Consider the following 27,210-nt stretch of genomic DNA (forward strand, 5'->3'; position numbering starts at 1 on the left):
TGAATAAATTTCTTAAGACATTTGGAAAAATGCTTGTAACCGAAACAGTTCTTGGCCTCCGTTGACTAATATAGTAGTAAAAAGTGCCCAGAACTTTTTGCTATCCTACATTCTTCAAAAAAATCGTTTTTGTGTTCAACAAAACCAAAAAGTATGTTTGCTACTATGGTAGTCAATGGAGTCCAAGAACAGTTTAGATACAAGCATTCTTCCAAATATCTTTCTCTGTGTTCATCAGAATAAATAAATGTATACACATTTGGAACAACTTGAAGGCGAGTAAAAGAGCACAGAATTTTCAGTTTTGGGTGAACTATCCCTTTAGAGTGTTGAAGGTTGAATTACACAACATGACTTTTAAAATCCAAAAAGTCAACTGAAGTTCTGCTCTAAAACAGTTAAGTTAAAAAAAGATCAGTTAAAAGTGTCACACTTCATAGTCCCTCATTCATAGTAATACCAATGAACGTTATAGAGTTTCTAACCAAAATTTCACTTTGACATTGAATTTATTTTAGAACAACAGCCAGATTACTCAGGCTGAGGGTGCTGCCGTCTCCTATTTTACCTGAAGAGGGCGACAGAACGCTTAGTACAGTTCATCATCAGAGAAGGAAACGACGAGGAAGATGTGAAAACCAAAACACTGGAAGGCCGTCAGAGCCACCGGTCTCAAATATTAAACATGCATTGTTTGGATTGCAGCTTTATTTTTTTACAATTTACGTCCGACATAAATGTGGTTAAGGTAAGTTAATTTAAATTCCATGTTGGTTATAGTTTACAAATATTTAAGGACGAAACGCCAGCTCGATATCACATACACAACGTCATCATAGCAACAATATAATACTATAATTAACAATAAATGACTATGTGGTTAAAACCATATGTTCCGTTTGTGTTAAAATCATAATTATTTAAGTTTTAGCTGTTTTTCTATTACGGTTAGTTAGCATGTTAATGCCAATTCATCGATCATTAGGTTTCGTATGTGGTACCATGGTAACCAAAACTTAAGCCCAAACGACATTGTTACTACAATAATTGCTACAGCTGTAAAATCATACTAAATAATTTTAAATTAATTAAATACAATTTTCAATGATGCCATAAGATTGAACTCATTCATTTTTGAGTGAATAGTACATTTTATTGTCCTTCAATTTTTCTTCACAGAAGCATGTAAACTTCTGCCATGTCTCACCCTGAAAGTCTCAACACAAGCCTTTGGGGCTTACCTGAGCTTTTGGTCCAGAGGAGGCTGCTTGGTTTTGGGGCACTCTTGGCTTGGGTGGTCCTCTTTCACCTTCTGGTCAATGTTTGGCTTCTCTGTTTGTTCACCAGTCTCTTAGTGGTCTTAGGTGGTTGGCTTGGCTCTCAGGCTGTCCTTGACTCTGACAGTGTTGTTCATCTAGAGCGGTTTGTGAAGCTGGAGGAGATCCCATTTAGTGCTGAGAGTGAGCAGTTACTGGAGGAGGAAATCCAGAAGACAGTTGGCAAGATCATTCGTGATTTTGTCTCATCATGGTACAGCACCGTGTCTAGAGAGCAAGAGTTTGAGGATGAAGTGCAAAATGCCATGATCTCCATGGCCATGGAGCTCAAGGGTCGAGCAGCAAAAGTAGATCGTAAAGCTTTAACACGGAGGATATTCGATCTTTCTGGTTGCCATCTCCAGTGCTACTTGAGTGCCAAGGGAAGCCTCGAAGGGGGAGAGGGTGGGAAAGATGGAGACGATGCTACCAAATTCTGGGAGGCGTACAGCAAGTTCTGCTTACCCCACCCTGCTCTTCAGAGCTCTGCCGTTGAGGTGAATTATGTGAGGGCAATGGTGGATCTTCTTCTACACGTTCTTGTACCATCTCCACATTTAGAAACGAGAACAGGACGGTTTGTAGTGGGTGAGCTCATAACGTGCAATGTTTTTCTGCCTTTAATAGCAAAACTGTCCGACCCAGATTGGTTAAACATGTTGATCGTTAGTGTTTTTACAAAATCCAGTCAATCAACACCAGAGCCAAATCCAGTAGATATTCAGCCTCCACCACAGGTCAAATGTAATCAAGAAAACACACAACAGGAACTTGAGGTTCCTTGCGTATTGCCCTTAAAAGTCGCCCCTGACACCCCCACAGCTATGGAGACCCCCACACCAGAACTGTCAGCATATGATGTCATGGACTCCACTGAACTTTTTTCACCGCACAATCTGGAGGAAGATGAACCGCAGCCGACGAAACCGTTTCCGTCTGGATTTGGCCCGAGAGATTATCTGAGACTCGGCAAGCCCAATCCATTTTATCAAGAAACGGACTCTGACCTCGAGTCTCCATTGACAGACTTTAAGAGGAGCTCTCTGGAATCACTGGTTTTGATCAGCACAGAGGAGGCTCTTTCTGAGAGACTCACTGAATGCACCACTCCAGTAGACACTGTCCTAGACCTTGAGGATGAATTGCACACCTACACCAATTCAACAGATAAGGAGTGCCCCAAAGTTAGCGTCTCGGACCAAAAGGAGTTTTCTTTACATTCCACCCTCGTACCAGAGGAAGAGTCGTCAAGCTTTTGCAATCTCCACCCACCAGAGAAGAGTGCCGAGAAAGGGTTGACGTGTGCGTATCAGCCTGGTTTGCCAATCCCAGGTGAGCTAAATCTGACTGCACCCCTGCAGGCCTCCTCGCCAGCTTCTGGAAACTGTCTGGCACCTTTCAACTTTGAGCCTCTCAGCAGTCCAGAAGGTCCGGTCATTATTCAGAACCTTCGCATCACCGGTACCATCACGGCCAAGGAGCACAGAGGCACTGGCTCGCATCCATACACTCTCTACACTGTAAAGGTGAAATATCTCTATGCTTTGACCAGCGAATTTTCTAACTAGTCCCATATTGTACTGCTTTGCTTCTTGATATGGATGGATAGATGATGCTGGATGTTTTTGCCTTACAGTACGAGACAGCCGTAGACTCTGAGAATCCTGAATCTTTGCAGCCTATGGCCTATCACACTGTCAACCGCCGATACAGCGAATTCCTCAACCTTCAGACCCGTTTGGAAGAGAAACCAGAATTACGCAAAATTCTTAAAAGTGGGTAGAGCTGCTGTGAGTGCTGTCAGAGCTTCTGGAAGCAGTGTTTTATTGATTGTGATGTGCTGTTTACTGTAGATGTAAAAGGACCGAAGAGGATCTTTCCTGAACTTCCTTTTGGAAACATGGATAGTGACAAAGTGGAAGCCAGGAAAGGATTGTTAGAAACATTCCTCAGAGTAAGTTTATTCTGTTTTTAATATAATAAAATTACAAAAACATGTCTGAATTCAGCACAATCATTTGGGACGTCAGTATTACACCGTGTCAGAATTGGAGGTTCTGACCTCCGTCGCGTACTCTTTCCTGAGTTTGCAGTCTGTATTATTTTGACATATACTTTTTGTTTTTCATTACATTGAGTTATTGCATTCTACTTTTTGCATGCACACAACAGCCAGCAAACAGTATGACAATTGTAGACGGGCTCATGAATCCATTTCGTTCATTGATGTATGAAGCCTCGTTTCAGAGATACAACGATACTAAATTTCTGAAGATTATTCAGATTGATATCTGTCGATACCGATTCTGAAGATTAAATATATATTTCTTAACTTTCTTTATGTTATTATTTCATGTAATGATAATTTTTTTACAAGCAGAGCACATTCATTGCATCTTTCTTTCCTCTTCTAGTTACAAGATATATCTGGCCTGATCATTTGCTGTTTTTAAACTATCGGCCGATAGTATGAAAAATAGCTTTTTATGTCCAATATCGATTATTGGCCGATATATTGGTGCATCTTTACATTTTTTTTAATGGTCATTGAATCAATCCACTTTCACAGCAACTTTGCTCAATTCCTGAAACGGCCAACAGTGAGGAAATGCAGGAATTTCTCGCTTTGAACACCGATGCAAGGATTGCTTTTGTGAAGAAACCATTCATCGTTTCACGCATTGACAAGGTACTTCAAAAACAGCTCCATTTATAAAGCTAAGTTTTAATACTGTAAAAAAGTAAACTTAATTTCTTTTCTCGCTTTAACTGAGTGTTATGCCTGACATGTAGATTGTAGTGAACGCTATAGTGGACACACTGAAGACGGCTTTCCCTCGCTCAGAACCACAGAGTCCTACTGAAGACACAGACATAGAGCCTGATGGGAAACTCACCACTGACAAAAAATCAAAGTATGACAAAAAAAAAAAAGATTATTTTCATCACCTCCTCCTTTTGTCTCTGTTGCTCCATTCATTAGTTCTCTTACATCAGGGGTGTCCAATGTCGGTCCTGGAGGGCCACAGTCCTGCAGAGTTTAGCTCCAACTTGGCTCAACACACCTGTTTGGAAGTTTCTAGTCTGCTTTGTGAGACCTTGATTAGCTGTTCAGGTGTGTTTGATTAGGGTTGAAGATAAACTTTGCAGGACACAGGCCCTCCAGGACTGACTTTGGACACCCCTGTCCTACATCAATGACATTTCTCTCTGTTTGTGTCTTTTTTTTAGGTCAAGAATGAGGTTCTCCAGTAAAGTCCAACCTTCTCTCAACGTGTCTGACATGAGACCCAAAGTGCTTTACTGCTTTGATGAAAGCAGTACTGTAAGTGTCAGTCCTATGTTTAAGCCCGTTGTTCAATATACAAAATCACTGTGTTTCTGAAGTGCTTGTGCTTAGATTTGTTGTTTCTCTTCAAGGTTTTTAATGGCTTCTTGTTGAACGGACTGGAGAGCTTCATCTCAGAGAAGGAGACTTTGGAGGGTAAAGCTCCTGGCTTTGATGCTGATGGAGAGAGAGGTGGAGTTCAGGGCGCCAAATGGGACATGAAACACTGTTCATGTGCAAGAGCGAACCTAGAAAGTGGGCCTGTCATCAGTGATATTGGTAATGAATCATGTTATTATCACAAAATCGGAACAACATTGGGCTCATCTACATGGCGATCTTGCTAGATTTGTCCTACAATTGCAGATTTTTTTAAGCGTCTTCCAGTTGCATTTACAGAAAATGCTGACTGCTTCAACTTTTACATTTACATTGCAATCAGTTTAAAAATTCACAGCCACCATCTCTCATCATTCATCATCAGGTCTTACTGGTTTGACTCCCTCATGGAAAAAAGATTTGAACTCTATTGTCTCAATATTAGCTCAAGAGGGCAGCAAAGTACTTTCATAATGTTGCTTTCATTGACTCAATCTTATAGTTATGGTCTGGAAAATAAACGTTGATATGGGCATTTTATGTGCCATATTCCATATTATAACAACATGTCATTTATTGAAACATTTTGTATTCATATTTTTGTATGTTGTGTACAGTTATCGACATATCTGCTCTTATTTGCAATTATACAGAGAACTAAAATTATTTTGCAAGCACACTGAAAGACCCTGACCTCTTTTAAGTTGTGTGTCTGTGTGTTTGTGTACAGCTAGAGAGACGTCTCTGTCTGACCTGGCTCTGAATATCCTGTGTCTACTCATGAAGGATCAGTGGAGCTGTCTGTGCACGGAGAACATTCAGAGGACTATCAGACTGCTGTTTGGAACCCTCATAGAAAGGTGCGTGACTTCACGTGACCAAAAGTAGCAGTTTCACACCCTTTTATTGCAATATTTCATTAGAATATCGAGAAACGAAATACAGTTAGCAATATTTATTATATTTTGCTATAAAATAAGAACAAAAAGGCTGTAGATTTTATAATTGCATGCTGATTTTTTCGGATAAATCCATACTTTGATCATGTGAGTTATTACCTTTTTATCAGACTGGCTTGGATCTTGAAAGTTATGTAAAAAAAATTAACGTTTTCGCCTTCAAAATGTAACATCCGGCCAGTTTATGTCCCATAGTCTGAGTCTGGTTTAAAATATTTTCATTTGAAGCTGGAAACCATTATTGGAGAATTTTAAAAGTGCAAAACAAAGAAAATAAATAAACTAATAACAATAAAAATATTTTTTCCCCAAAGCCTTTATTAATATGGTCACTAAAAGGCAATAAGATATTTGTATATGCAAAATGTTGAATAGGCTTAAAGTGACAGTTTACCTTAAAATGAAAATTATTTTGTCATCTACTCACCCTCGTGTCATTTCAAACCTGTGTGACTTTCTTTAGCAGAAAACTAAATAAGTTAGTTTGAAAAATGTTGGTAAGCAAACAACATTGACCCCTATTTACTTCTGTTGCATGAACAAAACATTTTTTTTAATATCTTCTTTTGCATTCACAAAAAAAGAGCCTTACAGTATAGGTTTTGAACGACTTAAGGCTAAATAAATGATGAATAATTTTTTTTGGCAAATTGCCCTTTTAAAGAGAACATAACTAGGGATTTTTAAGATCCAACTTTGGTTTATGGCGTGTCCAACAACAAGTGTATAGAAGGTGTAAAAACACTATTATTTCGTAATAATAGGCAGTTTTTCTTACCTTACTTCTTGACTGACTCTCAAATGATTCGTTTCGTGATTCATCTATCTAATCCACTCCTTTCTGCTAGCATTGTCTGATGTGATTTGTCAGATGGTCTAGTCTGCTGTGATTGGTCTACCCCGAATGATCGCGGGCATTCCTAGCAAAACGTAGGCACATAAATCCATGGCGGTTCGCAAATCAGACTAGGGGCAACTCGTTTGCATGATTCAGACTCGACTCCCTTTTTTCCAGGCCAATAACCTTTTCTTCTTCATATACCTTCGGATTTACGACAACATTACACACTGCCTAAAATGTAATTTTCATGATCTCATGTTATGTACTCTTTAAGTAAATTAAAGTCATCTCTCTGTCTACTGCATTTGTGATAGATTTAAGTATTTGAAGCTGTGCATGTCACCAGTCCAGTTTTGCAATTCTTTTAGTGGGCCTTAATTCTGTTATGTCATAATATTTAAACTTGTAATAGTATTATTATGTTACATTGTTGTCTCATGACATCACTACATTTGGCATAAGATCCTATCAAATTTAGTTATGAGTGGCGTCCAGCTATCATCAGACCCAATGAGGTGTGACCTGAAGACTGCTTTAATAAACAAGTTGGCTAGTACGGATCGATGACAGCTTGATGTAGGAAGTGAGAACCATGTATTTTAAAACTGTCAACAAAGGCTTTTCCCCATCAACTGATCCACTTCTCCGGAGTTAATAACAACCACGGGACGTCCCGCTGAGCACTCAACTCCAGCTTTGGTTTCAGCTTGTGGTTAAAGGTTTTTATGCTCGGCTTTAATTAAAACACTTTTCTCTGCTTAGTTTAGCGATGACCGCATGTCTGAAAGTTATAGATTCATCCTGTGGCGCAAAAATGCAATTCTAATGTGACTTTTTGTGCTATAAAAGGTTGGCTTTTTTCTTGGTGTCTTTAAACCCATCTTTCCTGTGCAAGAGGATTTGGGCCGAAATACCAGGCCTCGCATTAAATCGTACACGCAAACCCTCAGCTTCGTACGCATCTGTTTCGCAGATACTCGTGGTGTGATGTCTAGCCGTCTCAGATGGCTCGGTTGCGCGGGCATGTATTAAACACCTGCTAGCAAACAGGCGTCCTGCCATGTTTAGCTTATGGCGAACAGCCATCTAAGGGGAAAGCTTGTGTTTTCTAAATGGCTGGACAGACCCAATGTCTAAGAGATGTCTCTCTTTTTTGTTAAAGCTGATCAGTACAAAAGCTCTTTGTTCAACGATTAAAAAAAAACTTAATGCAATGACATTTTTATCACTTGAGTGTCCTACCAAAGTAATTCTCCTCATGAATTGTTATATTCATCAAGCTAGCTCACCAGCGTAAACAGAATGCCGCATTTGTTCTCAGAAATGTGCAACCAATGACTGGGTTTGGAAATTGACCTCTAGTGTTTGATTATTTGTGATAAATAATGAAAAACATCAAACCAGGAATTGTTGACCGTCTATCGTAAGATCTGCAGTCGCACAGTTGTTTACATTTACAATTGCTTAGAAAATCGCTACTAATTCACTTACAAACTAATCACGGTTTGGCATCTGAAAAGCAGCTTGGCCGCACAAAAATGAGTAGTTACTAACAAACTACAGATAGAGCTTATTAAGGGGCTTTTACGTAAAAGGTTTTGTTCTGTATTATGTAAGATTAACACACAGCTGCCTGTGGTTTTGGTTAAAATCTGTCGTGATGGTAGCATTTGTGCTATGTTTATTAATTATAACACATTACTTTCAGTACCTAGTAAATTCCACGTTGTTGATTTTCTGCGTAGGATGTACATTAAGCAATTTTGTTCATTTGTTTAGAAAAAAAATTGAGTGTATTTATTAGAGAGGAACAGTATTAAAGAGTACGTAACATATGATTTTTAAGGTCCTACTTTGGTTTATGGAGTGTCCAACAACAAGTTTATGAACATACAAGGTGTAAAACATTACATGTCGTAATAATAGGCAGTTATTCTTACCCTACTACCCTACTGACCCTTAAATGATTCCTTCCGCGATTCCCCTCCTATCCGTTAGCCTAGTTTCATGTGATTGGTGTGATAGTGTAGTCTGCGGTGATTGGTCAAACGCGTTCATCATGTATCGCAAATGGAACGCTTATCATCATTACTGGATTACGGTTTACAGGTGGTTGGATATTATATACAGTGTATAGAAAGAGATGGCGGGGATTGTACCTTACCAGTTTGAGTCCGAGTATGATGAAGAAACATCCAAAGACGATAGTAGATAAAAGATAGAAGATTAATAGATTGAAAACTTTGTAACGAGGCGGGATGAGAGCCGTGAGGGAACGACAGCTGTGCGTTGCACTAGCCTCGCATCTCTCACGGAGGAGATCGGCAGCATAAAAGGATGATCGACAGGAGTTTATGATGAGAGAGGACCAGGCCTGGACTTTACGTAATCCACTCCTTTTTTTCCAAGCCAATAACTTTGTTATTCATTCACCTTCGGATTTACAGCTTGGCAGACTGCGTAATTTCAAACACAGCAACATAACAGACATTTCATGATCTAATGTTACTTACTCTTTAAATGTAACTTATAACCTTGATCAATTTTATTCTAGGCTCTGGCTTGGCTTTAGTAGTAGTTCTAGCCTGTTACTTAAATGGTTGTATTGTACCAAAATTATTATTGTGGTATCTATATTTGTTATCTATGTAAAGCTTAGAATTTTCACTTTTGGGTTCATCTTCTTTCCAGAACGTCATTAGAGCGGGAAGCCAATAGAGAGCATTTAAACATAGTCTTGCATAGCCAGACCTTCATTACTGAAGGTCTTGAACTCATTGCCACTTTCTTTTGAAAGGCCCGCCCAAGAGGCTGACAGTTAAACCAACAAATCACGCTTCGCAAACATTCAACACTGTTATGCATTGTGGCGCATTACTGTTTATTTAATTCATTTATAATTTGTTCTTCGGACATAATGACACCGCACTGATTGAAACAATTTATTGTCTATTATGTTCCGTATATATTATAGAATTGGATATATGGGTCATACATATACTGTATGACTGATATATCAAAGAAAAAATGTTCCACAAAAAGAGGCCTCCTCTAAACTGTGAGCTCATCCAGCTCTTCATTCACAATTTTCCTCCTTAAAATTTTATTGCATCTAGTCGTGAGTTTATATACTGCAACCAACTACTTACTCCACCCCTCTCTTCCAAAGCACTACGGTGGCTGACACAGGACTAAGATGCCGCTGTGTTTTTGTTATTTCTGAAACGCCCTCTGTACAGCAGTTTGTCCATTTAGGGCTACTGTAGAAACAACATGGAGAACTGCAAGTTGACCCACGGTGTTTGTAGATAGACATAGATCAAAGGTAATGTAAACATAGCGCTCTGAAGACATAGTTCCTGTCAATAGATCCTCCTCAAATTACACATTGGACTTTTAAATCAGTCTATTGAAATATGACACGTGCCTGTATCATATGAATTGGCTGCGACATAGAAGACGACTAGCATGTGTGCTTTTTAGAATCTAAATAAAAATATATCGGATGCACTAGGAAGCATGTGATTGTGTGGAAACAAGCAAGGCAGAAAAACAAACCAGCTGCCGCTCATGCCTGTGTGAAGACAGACACTGCGGTCGTCATCTGAGGGAAGGAATTAATTTGCTCATCCGCCGTCTGCAGCTCTCGTACTGGGCCGGATGTCTTTGTGTGACTAATTATCCAAAGATGTTTCCATACGGAAATGAACATGTTCTCCCACACTGACCTCAGACATGAGGCTTGTGATTGTATTCATTTATGAAATAACCCACAGGGAACGCAAAAAAGTTGTAGAAATATCTGACCTGTGCTTTATTTAGCAATGGATCAGCTATCACTGTGGGTGTATTATCGTACACCGCCCGAGAAATAAATATGGTTACGGTAATAGCGTGAGGATTATTTTTAAACATATGTCTTTACCCTTGATAACAACTGTGGAATGTTAACTATTAATGTTAAAAAAATGCTCGGAAAAGACTGCACACGCTTTGACTTACAGTAACTATCCATTCCAGACAAACACGCAAACATCCTTTCTTATATAAGAAATTTGTGCCGATTCTTGCATCAGTCTTGCGCTCATACACCTGCCAGTAATTTTCAAGCAAACATAAAGACTCTGATTATCCGGCTCAGGTCTGTTTCATTAGATTTGGATCTAAGTGTTTCATGATGCTAGATCCTCAGGAGTGACATTGAGAAGCGCTGGTGTAGATTGGCGAGAATTGGTGTAATGTACAGCCACTTGGTGGCAGTGTCCTCTGTCTGATACTGGATGAAGATGACACATACAGTACATAATAATAATTAACATACATATAGATACACAATAACATATTTTATTCATAATGTGTCTTTAACTTGTTGTGCTGTGCAGATAGCACCATGATGCTGTTGTGTGGTGATGTGAAAGCTGTGTCTTTGTCTTCCTGTGATCCGTCACGCTGGAGACGTCTGCAGCATGTCCATCCATGGTTATGCATTGTCACCCTCATGTCATACAGCAACAGCAGCTCATTGGTTTCTCTTTGCACAACGACAACCTCACTAACTGCTAAAAGTACGCTACACAATGTTCCCAGTTCTTGTAGATTTGCATTTGAATATTCTTATGGTTTTTCATTTCATGACTCATATGTTTTCTTTTGGGTTTTTTTGAAGCCCAAAGTCAATTTAAGCTATTTATTAAAGTTGTTATGACCAGAATGTCATAACATTGCAATGTCTTGATTGATTTCATCCGTCATCTGAATTCATCAGAAAAACTTTGACTATTGAGTAATACTTGACTCTGATATGGTCAGATGTTATGTATAATTGTCCTATTTGTGTAATTATAGTTGAACGATTTTCTACATTTAGGTTTATATTTAGTCATTTAGGAGACGCTTTTATCCAAAGCGACATACAAGAGTTCAGGGAGCAGTAAGTGGTATGTCATACAGGAGCAATAATACACTAGGTGATAATACATAGTTACTAGTTTCAACAAATGCTAGACCACTACCTGTTGAGAGAGGGTTAGTTTATTTTTTTCATTTGTAGTGGCACAGTAGGAATCAATATTTCATGGCCATTTAATGGTTTACTTGGTAAGCAGACTTGTAATAAGCAGAACTAGATACATTTTCTGAACAAGAGTGGTGCTTACCGTGGCAAAACTCGGCATATAGGTCTGTCTAAACGATTGCTAGGCTAATCTTTTTGTTTGCTCTGGGTGTGGCTTGGCATTTGCCAATTGACGATTCTCTGAGCCAGGAGTAAAACAAACTAACGTACGAACAACGTCCACGAGTGCCATCTAAAAACGGACCTTCTCTGGATCAGTTCCACATTTGTGAAATGATCTGGCGGCTGCTACAAGATCAGCAGATTCTGTGGCCATCTTAGGGAATCGTCTGAAAACACATTACTTCCATCAGGACCTGACCGATCAGATCTGACTTCTAACTTTTTTCTACTCTTTCTATCACCCCAAAAAACGTAACTTCTTATACTGTTGTAGGCTGTAAATGACCAGTTTAATTGTACTTATGCTTTTTGTTGTCCTTATGTTGTTCCGATTGCTTCCATTGTTTACCTAATTTGTAAGTTGCTTTGGATTCAAGCGTCTGCTGAATGTAAATGTAACTAACCCCCATGTCTCTACGATGTTCTGGAGCAGAGATATAGGCCTTGTTAAACTGTTTCTAGGCAAAATGTTTTGGTTGCTTTGGGCATGGCTTGGCATCTACCAATTGATGATACTCTATTCCACAAGTGAAACGAACCAAATCCCATGTCACTACGATGTTCTGAAGCAGAGATATAGGTCTGGCTAAACGGTTGCTAAACTAATCTGCTTGGTTACTATGGACGTGGCTTGGCATCTACCAATTGATCAAAATCTAAGCTATGAGTAAAACAAGCCACAAGTGTCTCTACGGTGTCCTGATGCAGAGATATAGGTCTTGTTAAATGGTTGCTAAGTTAATATGTTTTGTTCCTGGGATACCGATTGGTTGCTTGGTTCATACGAGCCTCTACGACACAGTGCTGCAAAGATATCCATCTGGGCTTTTTTTATAATGGGAATCTATGGGATCGGTTGCTAGGTTGCTGTAAATGGTTGCTATTGGCGTGGCTTCATAGCTTTGAGATGATCCTGAGAGACTGATTGGTTTTCTGAGTTAAATGAGCCCACTCCCATGTCTCTACGACACTGTGCTGCAAAGATATTTCATCTGGGCCTTTTATAACGCCTTACATGGGCATATTTATTTAGAATAAGAAGAATGCACAATAGTTTTAGTATTGCTTCGCAAGCACCACCAATAATCTACAGTCAGATCTTTAGGGTGATCTAAAACCGTTCCACTTCACACTGAGGTTCTTTTTGCCATGATTTTTTGATTCTGTGGAACACAAAATAATAGATTTTGAGAAATGTTTTGGTGGTTTGGTCTCCATATAATGTAAGTCAATGGGGACCAGTGTTGTTTGGATACCAACATCCTTCAAAATATCTTCTTTTGTGTTCTGCAGAAAAGAGAAAGTCATACAGGTTTGGAACATCATGAGGATAAGTAAATAAAGGAGTAGAATTTTGGGGGGTGAACTATCTTTTGCTAAACATCCATAGGTCTAAATTCTCAGTAGGCCCATCTGAAAATAGACCACACACTCTTTCTTACTATCATTTAAAAAATCTCAGTTATGACATTTTGATCTCATCTCGCAGTCTCTCAGTCTGTGTTTATCATTTTTCTTTGGCAGATGCATCAGCAGTGATTCTTTAAAAACAACTGTACCCATACGAGTTAGTATCCATACGGAGATGCTATTTCTAGTCTAGAATATGGCATTTGGGGTGAAGCTATGTTGTTGTTTTGCAATAGCTGTGGATGGAGATGGATTAGTCTGAGACAAACCAGATAATTTGGATTTGGGAAAGACGGGAAGTTTTGGTCCAACATTCCTCTGGGTTTTGAAACAGACTGGTATCCTGTAATGGCTTTTTTAAAAACTGGCTTCCAGTCCAGTGTTTGATTATTTCGCAGTGCAAATTGATGCAGTTCAGCTCTTGGCTTCTCATATACTGTAGATCATTTTTTTCCATTCGGTAAAGCAGGACCTGAATCGGTCTCTGTTTTTGCCTATTTGGACAAGGATCTTTATGTTATTAGTCTAAACAGACACCTGTTACAGACACCTGCACTAACACGAGTTTTAGTCCTTGTGTCTTATTTCATGGACACAGACTTCCCAGCAAGTTATAGAATCACCAGGGGCCTAATGTGCTTAAAAATTGGTCCAAATGAGTTGCGTAGACCTTAAATTCCCATTTGAAGAAAAGATTCAAAAGACCCACACACATAATGAAGGAAAAAAATAAATGACAGTTGTAAGATAAAACCATTACTCGAATGAAGAACTGGAAAATGGTTGAGGTTTTTAGGCATTAAAGGATGGTTCACTCCAAAATCAAATCACCCTTATGTCATTCCAAACGTAAATGACTTTCTTTCTTCTGCAGAATGTAAAAGAAGATATTTTGAAGAATATTGTAACCAAAATACACTGAACCCCTTTGTATGGACATAAAACAACATTTATCGAAATTTGTTCTTTTGTGTTCCACACAGGAACACAAATAGGTCTAAAATGACTTGAGGGTGAGTTAATAATTACAGAATATTCTTTACAAAGCCAAGATAGTATTACTTAGGTGTTGTTTTGTTCTAGGATTTGATAACTGTAAACATTATGAAAAAAAAACTAAAGAAAAAGAAGACTTGATTCCTAAAATAAAGTCAGTCCTGTGATCTAAAATAATTATGAATATAAAAGCCAAAATGATTGATTTCATAATTGTTCAAATCCTTTATTATTAAATTTTAAAACTCACCTTAATAGGCATCGGGTTAAATTTTAGTATACTTCTATCTGGAAGGTCTTGCTTCTGGTGAGTCAGTAATGTGGCAGAGCTTACACCATGAAAAACTGCCCAGGCAAATTTTTAAGAAAGAGTTATTGAAACGTACAAGGCAGGGGTTTGATGCGAGATTTCCATGAAAGGAGAAGACTGGTGATGGAGGCCACCAAGACACCAGTGACGGCTTTAAAGCTTGTAACTTTATAAGTATCAGGGATTGGAGAGACTGCACATGCACCCAATATCCCTAGTGTTTCACTATTTACATCTTTATATTATCTGACTCGCTGGCTGAGGTTTGCCAAAAGACATGTGGGAGACGGCGAAGCCAGCTGGAAGAATGTTCTTCTTGTCTGATGAGACCAAAATTGATTTTGTTGGCCATCAGACTTAACTCCATGTCTGGTCTGAGCCAAACACTGTGCATCTCCACCGTTAGACATGCTGGGAGTGACATCATGCTGTGAGGACGTTTCTCTACTACGGGCCCTGGAAGAGGAAAATCAATGCGGGGATATCCTGGAGGAAAACCTGATGGATTCTAAAAGACATTTGGGATTCAGGCAAGAGAATGACCGCAAGCGTAAAGCCAAAGCTGTACAGGAATGTTTTCAAAACAACAATGTTAATGTCCTGGAGTGGCCAAGGCAGAGTCCAGATCTCAATCCAGTTGAGAATTTCTGGGAGGACTTGAAAAATACCCAACGCTCATGATCTCCATGAAACTTGACTGAGCTGGATCGGTTCAGCCGTAGGAAAATGAGGAAAATTTGCAATGGCCAGATGTGCAAATCTGATAGAGACCCATAATCAGACAGAAGACTGTAATTTCTGGCAGAGGTTTATACAATATATACTAGGGTTACACACAGTATAGCGGTGCTACGGTATCATCGCGATGCTAAAGCTTTAAAATACTTGCGATGCCTCTCTATTTTTTAACTGCAGTATCGTAGTCCCGTCAGTTATGTTGCATATGCCTGTTAACGTTCATTTTAAACACTTACATCTGCCTTTGTGCCGTGATACGCTCCTAAATGAATCCTTGTTTTGAATGACTCGATGACGAGATAATAATGCTGTCATTCTTTAAGAATACTTGCTTCATTCTTGAATAAATTTGTTGTTTGGAAGGAATTGGTTGAACGATTCACTGACTGTGAAAAATGATTGCTGCCATCTACTTGCCGCTTAAGTTACACATTTAAGCGGGCGTAACACAGGGGTTTCTGCCAATCTCACATTATTCTTGAGTACCTTTAGAGTAGTATTGCATACTTTGTATCTTCGAAGAGTATTTCGTTTTGATCACATTTATAAAAGATAGATACAGCTTTACGATTGTTTCCGAAAACATACGACTCGTACGGGGGGAGGGGTAGGCTGAACTTAAGCATGTGCGCACCCATTGTCAACAAAAAACAGACAAATGTCCACCATCTCTTAGTGCTAGGACGGCTCCAAATATCAGTTTCAAACGATCTCCAAATCCTGCGTTATATCCACAGTTTATATAACATTCATCACCCAAATGCAGTGAACAAACACCTGAACTTCGCGATCATATGCTCTCTCTCTTTCTACTGTTTACAAGTGAAAGTGACGTCTGCTCATGCTCCTTCTCCTGTGGCCGTGGCGCGTGCTTTACCGGGAGAATTGTCCAATAAGGTATTAAGAAAAGTTGTTACGAAAAAGTTTTATATGTTCGAAAGACTTTCAAAACCTGTTCGATCGCTGGGGGAATCTAATGGAGCACAGAAATACTACTAGTACGCCCAACTCGTTTATTCGACAAGTTGACCATGTTAAGCACGAGAAGACGGCACGTTTAACATTGTAAATAAGCCAGAATGCATGACACATCGTTGCAGGGCCGCTTTAAAGTAAGCTTAACATTTCCCTTTTTAAACATTGCTGTATAAATAAACTTTGTCTCACATTTGAATTAGTTTGCACGTGTAAAATGTTGTAGTGTATTTACTAGACATAAACATGACTAAAATTCCTAGACTAGTGTTTTTGAGTCTCACCATAGTAAATATTAAAGTATACTACAGTATTTGCTACAGCTTGTTCAATTACTATAGTTATTACTACAAAATAGTGTACAGTACAATACAGTTTACTATAGTAAATACAATATTTTTCATTTATATCGAACAGTGTATTAAGGAAATTTGGTTTATTTTGTAGATTTCTATACTATGAACATGGCACAGCACTGCGATACTACTAAGTATCGTGATACTTCCGCTGATATAGTATCGCAAGATAGGTTTATGGTACCATGACAACCTTATGTACTGCATTGAACACAATTGCTGCGTCCCAATTAAACTACACTATGCCCTTAAAGTATATACTGCATTTGTTATGGAAAGTATATACAGTTGAAAGAAAAAGTATGTGAACCCTTTGGGCTTACTTGGATTTCTTCATAAATTGGTCATAAAATGTGTTCTGATCTTCATCTAAGTCACAACAATAGAGAAACACAGTCTGCTTAAACTAATACCGCACAAACATTATACGTTTTCATGTTTTTATTGAACACAACATGTAAACATTCATAGTGCAGGGTGGAAAAAGTATGTGAACCTTTGGGTTTAATAACTGGTTGACCCTCCTTTGGCAGCAATAACCTCAACCAAACGTTTCCTATAGTTGCAGATCAGACCTGCACAACGGTCAGGAGAAATTTTGGACCATTCCTCTTTACAAAAGTGTTTCAGTTCAGCAATATTCTTGGGATGTCTGGTGTGAATCGCTCTCTTGAGGTCATGCCACAGCATCTCAATCGGGTTGAGGTCAGGACTCTGACTGGGCCACTCCAGAAGGCGTATTTTCTTCTGTTGAAGCCATTCTGTTGTTGATTTTCTTCTATGCTTTGGGTCGTTGTCCTGTTGCATTGTCCATCCTCTGTTAAGCTTCAGTTGGCGGCAGATGGTCTTAAGTTTTCCTGCAAAATGTCTTGATAAACTTTGGAATTAATTTTTCCATCGATGACAGTAATCCGTCCAGGGCCTGAGGCAGCAAAGCAGCCCCAAACCATCATGCCCCCTCCACCATATTTCACAGTTGGGATGAGGTTTTGATGTTGGTGTGCTGTGCCTTTTGTTCTCCACACATAGCGTTGTGTGTTCTTTCCAAACAACTCAATTTTGGTTTCATCTGTCCACAGAATGTTTTGCCAGTAGTGCTGTGGAACATCCAGGTGCTCTTTTGCAAACTTCAAACGTGCTGCAATGTTTTTTTTGGAGAGCAGTGGCTTCCTCGGTGGTGTCCTCCCATGAAGTCCATTCTTGTTTAATGTTTTCCTAATTGCAGATTTGTCAAAAAAATGTTAGCATGTGCCAGAGATTTCTTTAAGTGTTTAGCTGAAACTCTAGGATTCTTCTTCACCTCATTGAGTATTCTGCGCTGTGCTCTTGCAGTCATCTTTACAGGACGACCACGTCTAGGGAGTGTAGCAACAGTGCTGAACTTTCTCCATTTGTAGACAATCTGTTTTACCGTGGACACATGGACATCAAGGCTTTTAGATATACTTTTGTAGCCCTTTCCAGCTTTATGTAAGTCAACAATTCTTGATCTTCTGAGAGCTCTTTTGTGCGAGGCATGGTTCACATCAGACAACGCTTCTTCAGAACAGCAAACTCAAAACTGGTGTGTGTTTTTTATTGGACAGGCCAGCTTTAATCAACACATCCAATCTCATCACATTGACTGGACCCCAGGTTGGCTGACTCCTGGCTCCAATTAGCTCTTGGAGAAGTCATTAGCCTAGGGTTTCACATACTTTTTCCACCCTGCACTATGACTGTTTACATGTTGTGTTCAATAAAAACATGAAAACGTATAATGTTTGTGCGGTATTAGTTTAAGCAGACTGTGTTTCTCTATTGTTGTGACTTAGATGAAGATCAGAACACATTTTATGACCAATTTATGAAGAAATCCAGGTAAGCCCAAAGGGTTCACATACTTTTTCTTTCAACTGTACATTCTATTGCGATACAAAACTCTATGCACGTACTGGGACATACTACCGAGCAACAAACGTGGCCATTGTTGCCTAGACGACACAGTGATCATGAACTGTCACGAACATCAAAATACAGCTCTTCCTTGCATTGAAAGGGATACTTTAGCCAAGGATCAAACTTTTCCCATGTTTTACTCGCCTTTAAAGCATCCTATACGAATATGAGTATCTTCTTGAAGAATAATGCAGTCAGAGTTATAATGCGACGTATCCTTTTTCTTCCAAGCGTTAGAATGGTAGTGAATGGGGGCAAGTTTTGAAGCTCCTAAAAGAACGGCTCGACAAGGCTCCGTGGTCTTAACAAAGTTCTTCTGAAATGCTTTTGTTTAAGAGAAATATCTATATTGACAATAATATAAACGATAATGTCTAACTATTGTTATCCCTCGGCTGCGCGTGAACCAGAGGCTTGTTTTTCTGGCAAATGTCGTAAGTTCCGGTGATGAACGCAGCATTTTTCTTTTTGTTCCAAAACAATACCTTCTCCACTGTGCTGGAACTTTTGTCACCGTCATTTGCCTGAACCTTCAAAAACTTGACCCCATTCACTCCCATTCTATCGCTTGGAAGAAAAAGTTGTATTATAACTCCGACTGCATTATTCTTCAAGAAGAAAGTCGTATTCGCATAGGATTGCTTTGAGGGTGAGTAAAACATGGGGAAATTTTGTTTCTTGGCTGAAGTATTTATTCAGTCATTATTTTGTATTTAACGTTTACTGTATATTTACACTTATTCATTTAGCGACGCTTTTATTTAATTTCAATAATGCAGTGTAGCATCACTAAACTCTGCCCTCTTGCGGCGAGTTGTGGGTAAAATCAGCTGTTAAGTGTCCATGGATTCACACTTTGAATTTTTACCGGAAAGAGTAGACCATCCAGGTACTTTGAGAATACTCATTTCAGCATTTACATTTTTTTTATTGTGAAAAGCTGTAAAAAAAAATCCTAAGGTTGTTAATTCAGTTTCTCTGCAGGACTGACTACAGGCTGTTGCACTTTCTCTCTGAAATGATAGACAGTCAGTTTACATTTCCTAATTGAAGCTCCGTACCATTCAGACTCCAGTTCCTACTCGAATTAGGATTCCAGCACATCAGTTTTTCCAAGTTTATCCAAGATGCGGATTAAGCAAGGATTCAAATGGAATACACTTATCACGTATATATTTTGGAGTGTCAGAAGTGAAGGCTCGCATTAAAATTTGAAAAGGGTACTTTAAACTTAATTGGATCTGGTAAGCTTCAAGCGGTCTTGTTTTCCACTCCTATTGGCTCTGAAGCGTTCCCACTTATATTGTGCGTCTCTCTTTAAGTCGTGCCAGACCACATGAACTGGCCTTTTAAATGGCAGAAATGCCATTAATGGAATAAAACGCTCTGCTTGTTGTTCGGAAACAGATAGTTTTTGTTCCATCACGTTACATCAGAGCTTCTCAAGTGTTACGTATGTTTTCAAAAGCACTATGAGATTTTTCATAAACTCTGGTAATCTTATGATATTGAAAAGCATTTAAAGGAGGCATGAAATAAAATCACAATTTTAACCTGACCTTTTGTTATATAAAAGGGAATCTTTTGACGTGAACATCATGTAAGTTTCAGAACTGAAAACGCTCTTGTTACTGAGATTACATCTATTATTGACACCAGGCCCAGCGAACGCCAGGTCATTCCATCAGTTAAGGGGACAGGGTTATATTTAGGTTTACTTGATTTGGTGCTCGTGTAGATTAAAATAAGTTGATTTCGTCCTTATTTGTTGTACGTAATATTATTGTGACAAAAAGTGTTTCTTTGACAGTCATTAAATTTAAATTTATTTTTGTCACACATCTTCATTATTATGGAAAGAAATATGATGTTTTTGAACAGGGTCCTTGTTTTGAACAGGGACTTTACATACAATTATTTTAAAGTGTAAAACAACATCGATAAATCTAATAAGTTAAAACCCTAATATGAAATGTATTATTTAACTAATAAGAAAAAAAAATAACCCAACCATTTTTTAGTTCTTGTACAATTCTTATATTATTAATTACGAAATATCAGTTTATTGTAAATAAAATACTGTACTTTTCACATATTTAAAAAATTATTATCCAGTTGTCACTGTCAGAAAATTCTAGAAATTTCTGTAGCACAGGGAAGGTGTGATGAAGCGATGATTGGTGATAACATCTGGAACTTGATTTGTGAGGACAGTATTTGTCATATAAGACAAAAACAATCAGTTGTTCAGTTGGTAACTGTTTTGTTAAACTGTTGGTTTGAGCTCAGTATGCCAGTACCTTGTAATTTCTGCGTAGAACAATTAGTAACAATTACGCAAATATATATATGCGTAAAGATATATTTTTTTGTGAATACCGCCGATGGTAAATAAAAAATAATGAGATGTTTGTATAAAGCATGTTAAGCTTCATAAAGAAACAGTAAAAAATGTAAGCGAAACACAACTTAAATATATTTTATTTATATATCCTATTAGTTCTTTTTCATTGAAATCAAACAAATCATTAAGGCATGAAAGCATTCAGGCTTGTGGGTAATTCTTGTTGCATTTTTAAATAATTTTGAATAATTTTTCATGCACTTGAATTTTTAACTGTATGGATCTTGTAGGTTAACAACTTTAACTTACCAAGATTTTTTATTTGTGGGTCCTACATTTCTGACACAATTAAAAATGACAAGTACAAACAACAGTGTCTTACAGTGTAGACATGTACATACAAATATAAATATGCAGTCTTAAGAGAATTACTGTGGTAATTAAATGACCTGCGTTCTGATAGACAGGAACTGTTAATTAATTTTGTGTCTTGTATCTGGGACATTAATAATAGACAGTAATTGTAGTACATTGGCCATTGTAATCCATTATTCTATACGGGTGCGTTATACTGTAGAGGGCCTTGGAATCCATGGGCGACACACTATTTCCAAACATTTAACACAGAATAAAGAGGTTACTAAATTGAACCTAATCGAACTTGCTGTATAGGCATTGAGTAAGCAGGATTTATGAGCTTTTATGGATGCTATTTAGCATTACACAGCGACTGTCACTATGCAGCATGTGTGGTACTTCAAAGAGTATGTACTAAAATAAACCAGCTATGTAATTGAAACGCAGGGCAGTTAAATCAATGACACGTGGAAATCCTGGGACCCTCTTCACATACAGAGGAAAAACACTTCAGGTGGGGACAGTTTTTTTCCCCAGTGCTTATATTATTTAAGCCTTAAGCTAGTTATATATTTATAGTTTTATGAACATGCACTTAAAACATTTAAAACAAAGACTTTTTAAACATCTTGCCCAAGTAGTTCTTCTCTAGACTATAGTTGCTAAATTATCTGCTTGTTTTTTATTCGGGATGTATTTTTTCCGCTGCTTTAAATCATCTGATTCAGATTCTTCTGCAGACCACAGGCCGCAATTTATTTGTTATGATTAACGATATGATTGTAAAGATTAATTAAAGGAGGATCTTTGACTGTTGAGTATTTAGAATACAGATGTTAGCGGGGTAAAACTCATCAGACATCCAAGATGTTAATATAGTACCAGTTATGATATCATCGTTTTCCATCGTAAGATGCAGAAGAACGTTTGTCAAAGCCAAAGAATGTAGTCTGGTTTTTGAATTCAACTTAACATGTTTCTTGTACTTACTCTAACTTTGGGGATAGTTTCATAGTTAAAGTGATAGTTCACCCAAAAATAAAAATTCTGTCATCATTTACTCACTCTCATGTCATTTCAAACCTTTATGACTTTCTTTCTTCTGCAGAACACAAAAGAAGATATTGTGAATAATGTTGTAAACTGGTCCCTAGTCACTTGCATTGGTTTTGTATCCATACAATTGAATTGAATGGGGTCCAGTGCTGTTCGGTGACCGCCTTTTTTTGAAATATCTTCTTTTGTGTTCTGTGGAAGAAAGAGAGTCATACAAGTTTGAAATGACAAGAAGTTGAGTAAATGATGACAGAGTTTCTGATTTGTGCGAAACACTTTCATTTTTTATACAATGTGCCAGAACCTATTATATTGCCTCATGTACTGCAGCTTCCATAGTGGCAGATTTTTATAATATTTTGTTTCCATTGTTTTCCCTTAATTCTATTTTAGATGACCGTCTGCCAAAGTGGTAGTGATTCGTAAAATATTAAATACAATCTCATCCACATTAACGTTATGCAACCCTCCAGTTACCCGCTTTGTCTTGAATGTAGTATGAAGCGGCCAACAGTAATTTTGCGGATGGGCGCTGTGAAATGAGATGACGTTTCATCGCTGGTATTTCAAAAGAACAAACTCTATCCATGTGTGGATTGTCAGAGATTTTAACTGGAACAGACAAAGATGCCCGTCCGCTGTTATGGCACATTTGAAAGATGTGCCCTGTTGAAGGACAATCGTGAAATACGAAGTCCAAGGACCTGATGATAATTGATTAAATGACTTCATGTTCTCCTGGAGTTCTCCTTTCCATTTCTTGACGTCTAGTCTGTATGTTTTGATCACACATGGATTATAGTATTTTGTGTGTGTGTGTGTATGTGTGTGTTTCCATTCAGTTCGTAATTGCTTTTTAAGCAATGCTGAATTTATCCATTTTAGATGTTTCTAAAAACAAACTTCCATTTGTCCCCTAAAATCTTTTTCTTATGTTCTCACTTGAATCTCATTATGACTCCCACCATCCAGCAGTCAGTCACCTGCACTATGCTTTTACCTCATATAAATCTCAATGTGGCTTGTTTTGATTGGCTTGTAGGTGGCTGGACATGGGTGTTGACAATTTGACCTGCACACAGTATTGGGTGACTTATCTGCGGGTGCTTCAGGAGGCCATCTGGCCTGGAGGTAATCTGCCGGCTCTACCTCGGCCCCATCGCAGCCAGGAGCAAAAAGAAGAAAGCAGAAAACAGGCCCAGCACTGCCTTATGAAACTACTGCCAGGTCGGTCGCCAAATAATACACATGCACATGCATGAACGTGTTGCTACACCTGCAAACATTTCTCCGATTTAAATGGTAAATTATGTATAATTTGCATCACTTAAGATGCCTATATTCAGATTTTTGAGTATTTGTCATAGATTTTATATATGTCTATAAAGCTAACGTTTGGGGATATTAGGAGTACACACTATAAATGGTTGTGGTAATATTTATTACCACTTACATCTACATGTTTCACTTAGCTCATTTCAAGTCTTGCAAATACTAGGAACAGTCCATTTGCTAAAATATTAGAGATGTGGATGTAATTTCTTTTACAGCATATGTGATTCAGATAGCAGCTATGCAGAAGCACAGCTGCACTGATCAGGAGATGAGTAAATAAATGAAAACATAAACAGAACAAGTTCATAGGAATATCGCTGTAGTTCATCAGCAGCGTAGCGGTGGCCAGCATGTATTGTGTATTGTACTGAATGTATTTCTGTGTTTTTACAGATCTGGTCTCCGATATGCTTGGTTCTGAGAAGTACAAGATCTCTTGGCAGATGGTTGTGGATTCCTTTCAGGACCCCACTATAAACAGGTGCGTTTCAGAATTTTGAGATGAAATCAGAGCATTCTTGTGTTGATGAAAATCCTCCAACACAAATTATGATCTGCTGATGACAAACAAAGCCCAGTGGACATGTGTCTTGAATGGTAAAGGAAGTACAAATCGCCACCTCTTAAGAGGCAAACAGTCATTTGTTTTTGTTTGAATCTGTGCTCATTAGCTCGAGTAGAATAAAAAATATTCTCGCCAAATAATTTTGAGATTTGAGCTAATGCAACAAAAAAATTTTATAGCTTTTGTTCAAATGTATTATTGAACCATACAATTGACAGATTTCAGTCATGTCCCGTTCAAGTAGAAGCTCTTCTTGTTTGGCGTTGGCTAAATGCAGAGGGTTTTAACCAAGATGACCACCGATTGATCCGTCTTCCCCTAAAGGGACTTTGGCAGGGTTTAGCTGTACTCGTGATTTGTGACTGGGCTTGTTTTGTTCCTTTTGTGTGTGCAGGCACCTTGTTTACTGCATCTGGGATCTGCTTATCGAATTTCTCGTCCCAGAGGCATCCGACAGGAGCTTTCAGAAAACGCTCCTGCACAGCCTGTCTAAAAACGCTGAGAAGTTGCCGCCGTAGTTCCATGGAGCAGACCAGACGCAAAACCACGCTGACAAATCCAACATGTCACTCATAAACATGTTAAAGAGCAGCAGTTAGCGGTAAGCTGAAGTACACGCTGGAAGATGTGAGCAGAGATTGTCTTGCGTTAAGAGAGTGGATTTGGATCCGCGTTTGCGGTGTCTGGCACCAATTTAGTCTCTCTATTTCTGGGACTCAAACACACCATGTATATCCGGGCTAGCTTTGATTAATGGCCACCTGTTTTGTGTTTCATCAAAAACACAAGTCCCATCTCTAAAGCTCCCCGTACCGGATCTGAATTAGTTGCGAGATTTTTATCCACATTGTTTCCACTTCAGATTTGGGGAAACTTCTTACAGATGGACTTTACATTTAATAATCAGTCTGAATTCAGAACATGGCCAGTTCCCTGCATTCTTACTTTGGTTTTACAGGCCTTTTAATCTTGATGTAGCTGTTTACACATATTCCCTCGCTCTACACGTACACACACTTGGTAATCATGCCTCCATCAGAGATGTTTTCCTGTCTTCTTACGGGAGAAGCGCATTTAATTCCCATGAGATTCTTCTGAAGTTGTTCACACATGTCACATCTGCTTTTGGTGTCACAGTAATGCTCTACGTGCTTTGTGGTCTTTCAGCCAAGTTAATAAGACTTGAAAACGTAACGTCTCTCTTCACAACATGTGATTAAGTGGTTTGAAACTGCCCCGATGTTAAAAGGTCAAGTTTATGCGTCAAAAACAGGGCCAGGTTTCAAAACATTTGTTGTCCTGAAATTCTGCAAAGGCTGACTGTTGTGGGCCTTGTATTCCTTCTCATTCCAGGTGAAGTGATGTCTAATGTAAATAAGTTAAATCCGATGTGTTGAAGGAAGTTTATTTGCTTTAGATAAGTTGTGTAGGGGGCAAAAGGGACAGTTCACCCAAAGAAAGGAATATTTTGTCATCATTCATTCACCTACAAACCTGTATGACATTCTTTGTTCTGTTGTACACAAAAGAAGATCTTTTCGTGAAACCAAGAAATTCTGGGGCACCATTAACCACCAAAGTATAATTTTGTGCTACAGTGGTAGCCAATAGTGTCCCAGAACTGTTTGGTAGCAAACATTCTTTCAAATATGTATGCAGATGTGTACAGATTTGGAACAATTTGAGGTTGTGTAAATAATGACAGCATTTTCATTTTTGGGTGAACTTTACTTTTAATTAATACATTTTAACCAATGAAAGCGGACCACATTTACTCATAAGCACGCCCCTGTAGTTAGTTCTTTACATTAAGCATTTCCAAATCTTCCTATAAAGGTTCATGCACAAACTCTTGTATAGACATGTGTCACACGCATCTTAACTAGCAGTTATATCTTCATGCTCTTTAAAAATTAAATGTCGCTTCAGTCTTCATGCAAGTATTCTTATTTTATGGTTTACACATTTTCTTTAGGCTGCTGCCTCTAAAGATTCTAGCAAAATCAGATAATGTCTCAATTGCCTTAATGTGTGTAAATAAATACTTCAATTTATATAAACACTTGTTATAGATGCACATGTGGCACAACAGTAAAAGAGGCTAGTTCATCCTCAAGATGAAGTAGAATTAATTTCCAATGTTTCCAAAAGTGTTATTATCACAATATTTTGTTACTTTGGCACAATGCTTTATTAACATAGTTGCTTTCTGTAGTCATTATTTTGCTTGCAAAAGCAGTCCAGTAGTTTTGTGATGTGATCATGTTAACTAGGCGCATGCAGATTTTCCTGCACTGTGAGTCCTACTGCTGTTGTTTAGCATCATGCATTACATTGACAGCTTCACAACACCGTGCTTAATACGCTGAATGTTGCACTATTTCTGTAAGTGATCTGGTGAGTGTATATCATAGGCCTTATGTTGTCCTGATGTGTGATGAAACATGAGGTGCAGCAGTGGATATCGTCATTAATAATTCAGTGGAAATGCATTTTACAGGGATGTTGTCATTTGTTTTCTAGCATGTGCCTGTGTTTTTACTTTCTGTTGCAAGGTATGATATTAATTGTTGTAACTTATTCTAATTTAATTGTGAATCAATTGTCAGCGATAATATAGTTGTGATCTGAAACAAGGAAAAACAGTTTGTACCAAAAAACATCAAGTACTAAGATATATATTAAATGGAGTAAACTGATCTACAAAAATATGAATGGACACTGTTTTTTTATTCCTTAGGTCACACTGAGACCCACAGATTACGTGTAGTTAAAGAAAGGAAGAATGTGTAAATAATGTGTTGTTATTCCTCATCATAACAATAAAATTCAACCCACTGTATAGTATTTGCTACAATCCAGAACAAAATGTACAGAGTTGGCTTCACACAAGACTTGTTTTGTCTCATTCCAACAAAGCTTTCAATAATTATAAATGTGATAAAGATGAAATAAAATATAAAGATAACATATCGTTTCTTGAACAGCGGTGAGATAAAAACATGAATTGTAATCTGATATGGCACTTAAATGACTCGATGACATGACCAG

The 27,210-nt window shown here is 38.2% G+C and overlaps 1 protein-coding gene across 2 annotated transcripts; it reads left to right on the forward strand.

The window, feature by feature from the left end:
- Nucleotides 1-618: 618 nt before the first annotated feature.
- Nucleotides 619-27,001, forward strand: snx19b (sorting nexin 19b). 2 transcript variants are annotated; one of them, XM_056757357.1, is made up of 12 exons: nucleotides 619-748; nucleotides 1,180-2,842; nucleotides 2,953-3,091; nucleotides 3,170-3,270; nucleotides 3,886-4,005; nucleotides 4,110-4,231; nucleotides 4,548-4,641; nucleotides 4,737-4,923; nucleotides 5,474-5,603; nucleotides 23,302-23,486; nucleotides 23,988-24,075; nucleotides 24,554-27,001. In XM_056757357.1, the coding sequence occupies exons 2-12, from the start codon at nucleotides 1,199-1,201 to the stop codon at nucleotides 24,675-24,677; spliced, it is 2,934 nt and encodes a 977-aa protein (XP_056613335.1). In that variant the 5' UTR covers nucleotides 619-748; nucleotides 1,180-1,198; the 3' UTR covers nucleotides 24,678-27,001. The 2 variants fall into 2 exon arrangements, with proteins under 2 accessions (XP_056613335.1, XP_056613336.1); XM_056757358.1 differs by lacking the exons at nucleotides 23,302-23,486; nucleotides 23,988-24,075; nucleotides 24,554-27,001 and adding an exon at nucleotides 14,902-15,290.
- Nucleotides 27,002-27,210: the final 209 nt, after the last annotated feature.

Source organism: Triplophysa dalaica, chromosome 9 (genome assembly GCF_015846415.1).
Source record: "Triplophysa dalaica isolate WHDGS20190420 chromosome 9, ASM1584641v1, whole genome shotgun sequence".
Taxonomy (NCBI): Eukaryota; Metazoa; Chordata; class Actinopteri; order Cypriniformes; family Nemacheilidae; genus Triplophysa; species Triplophysa dalaica.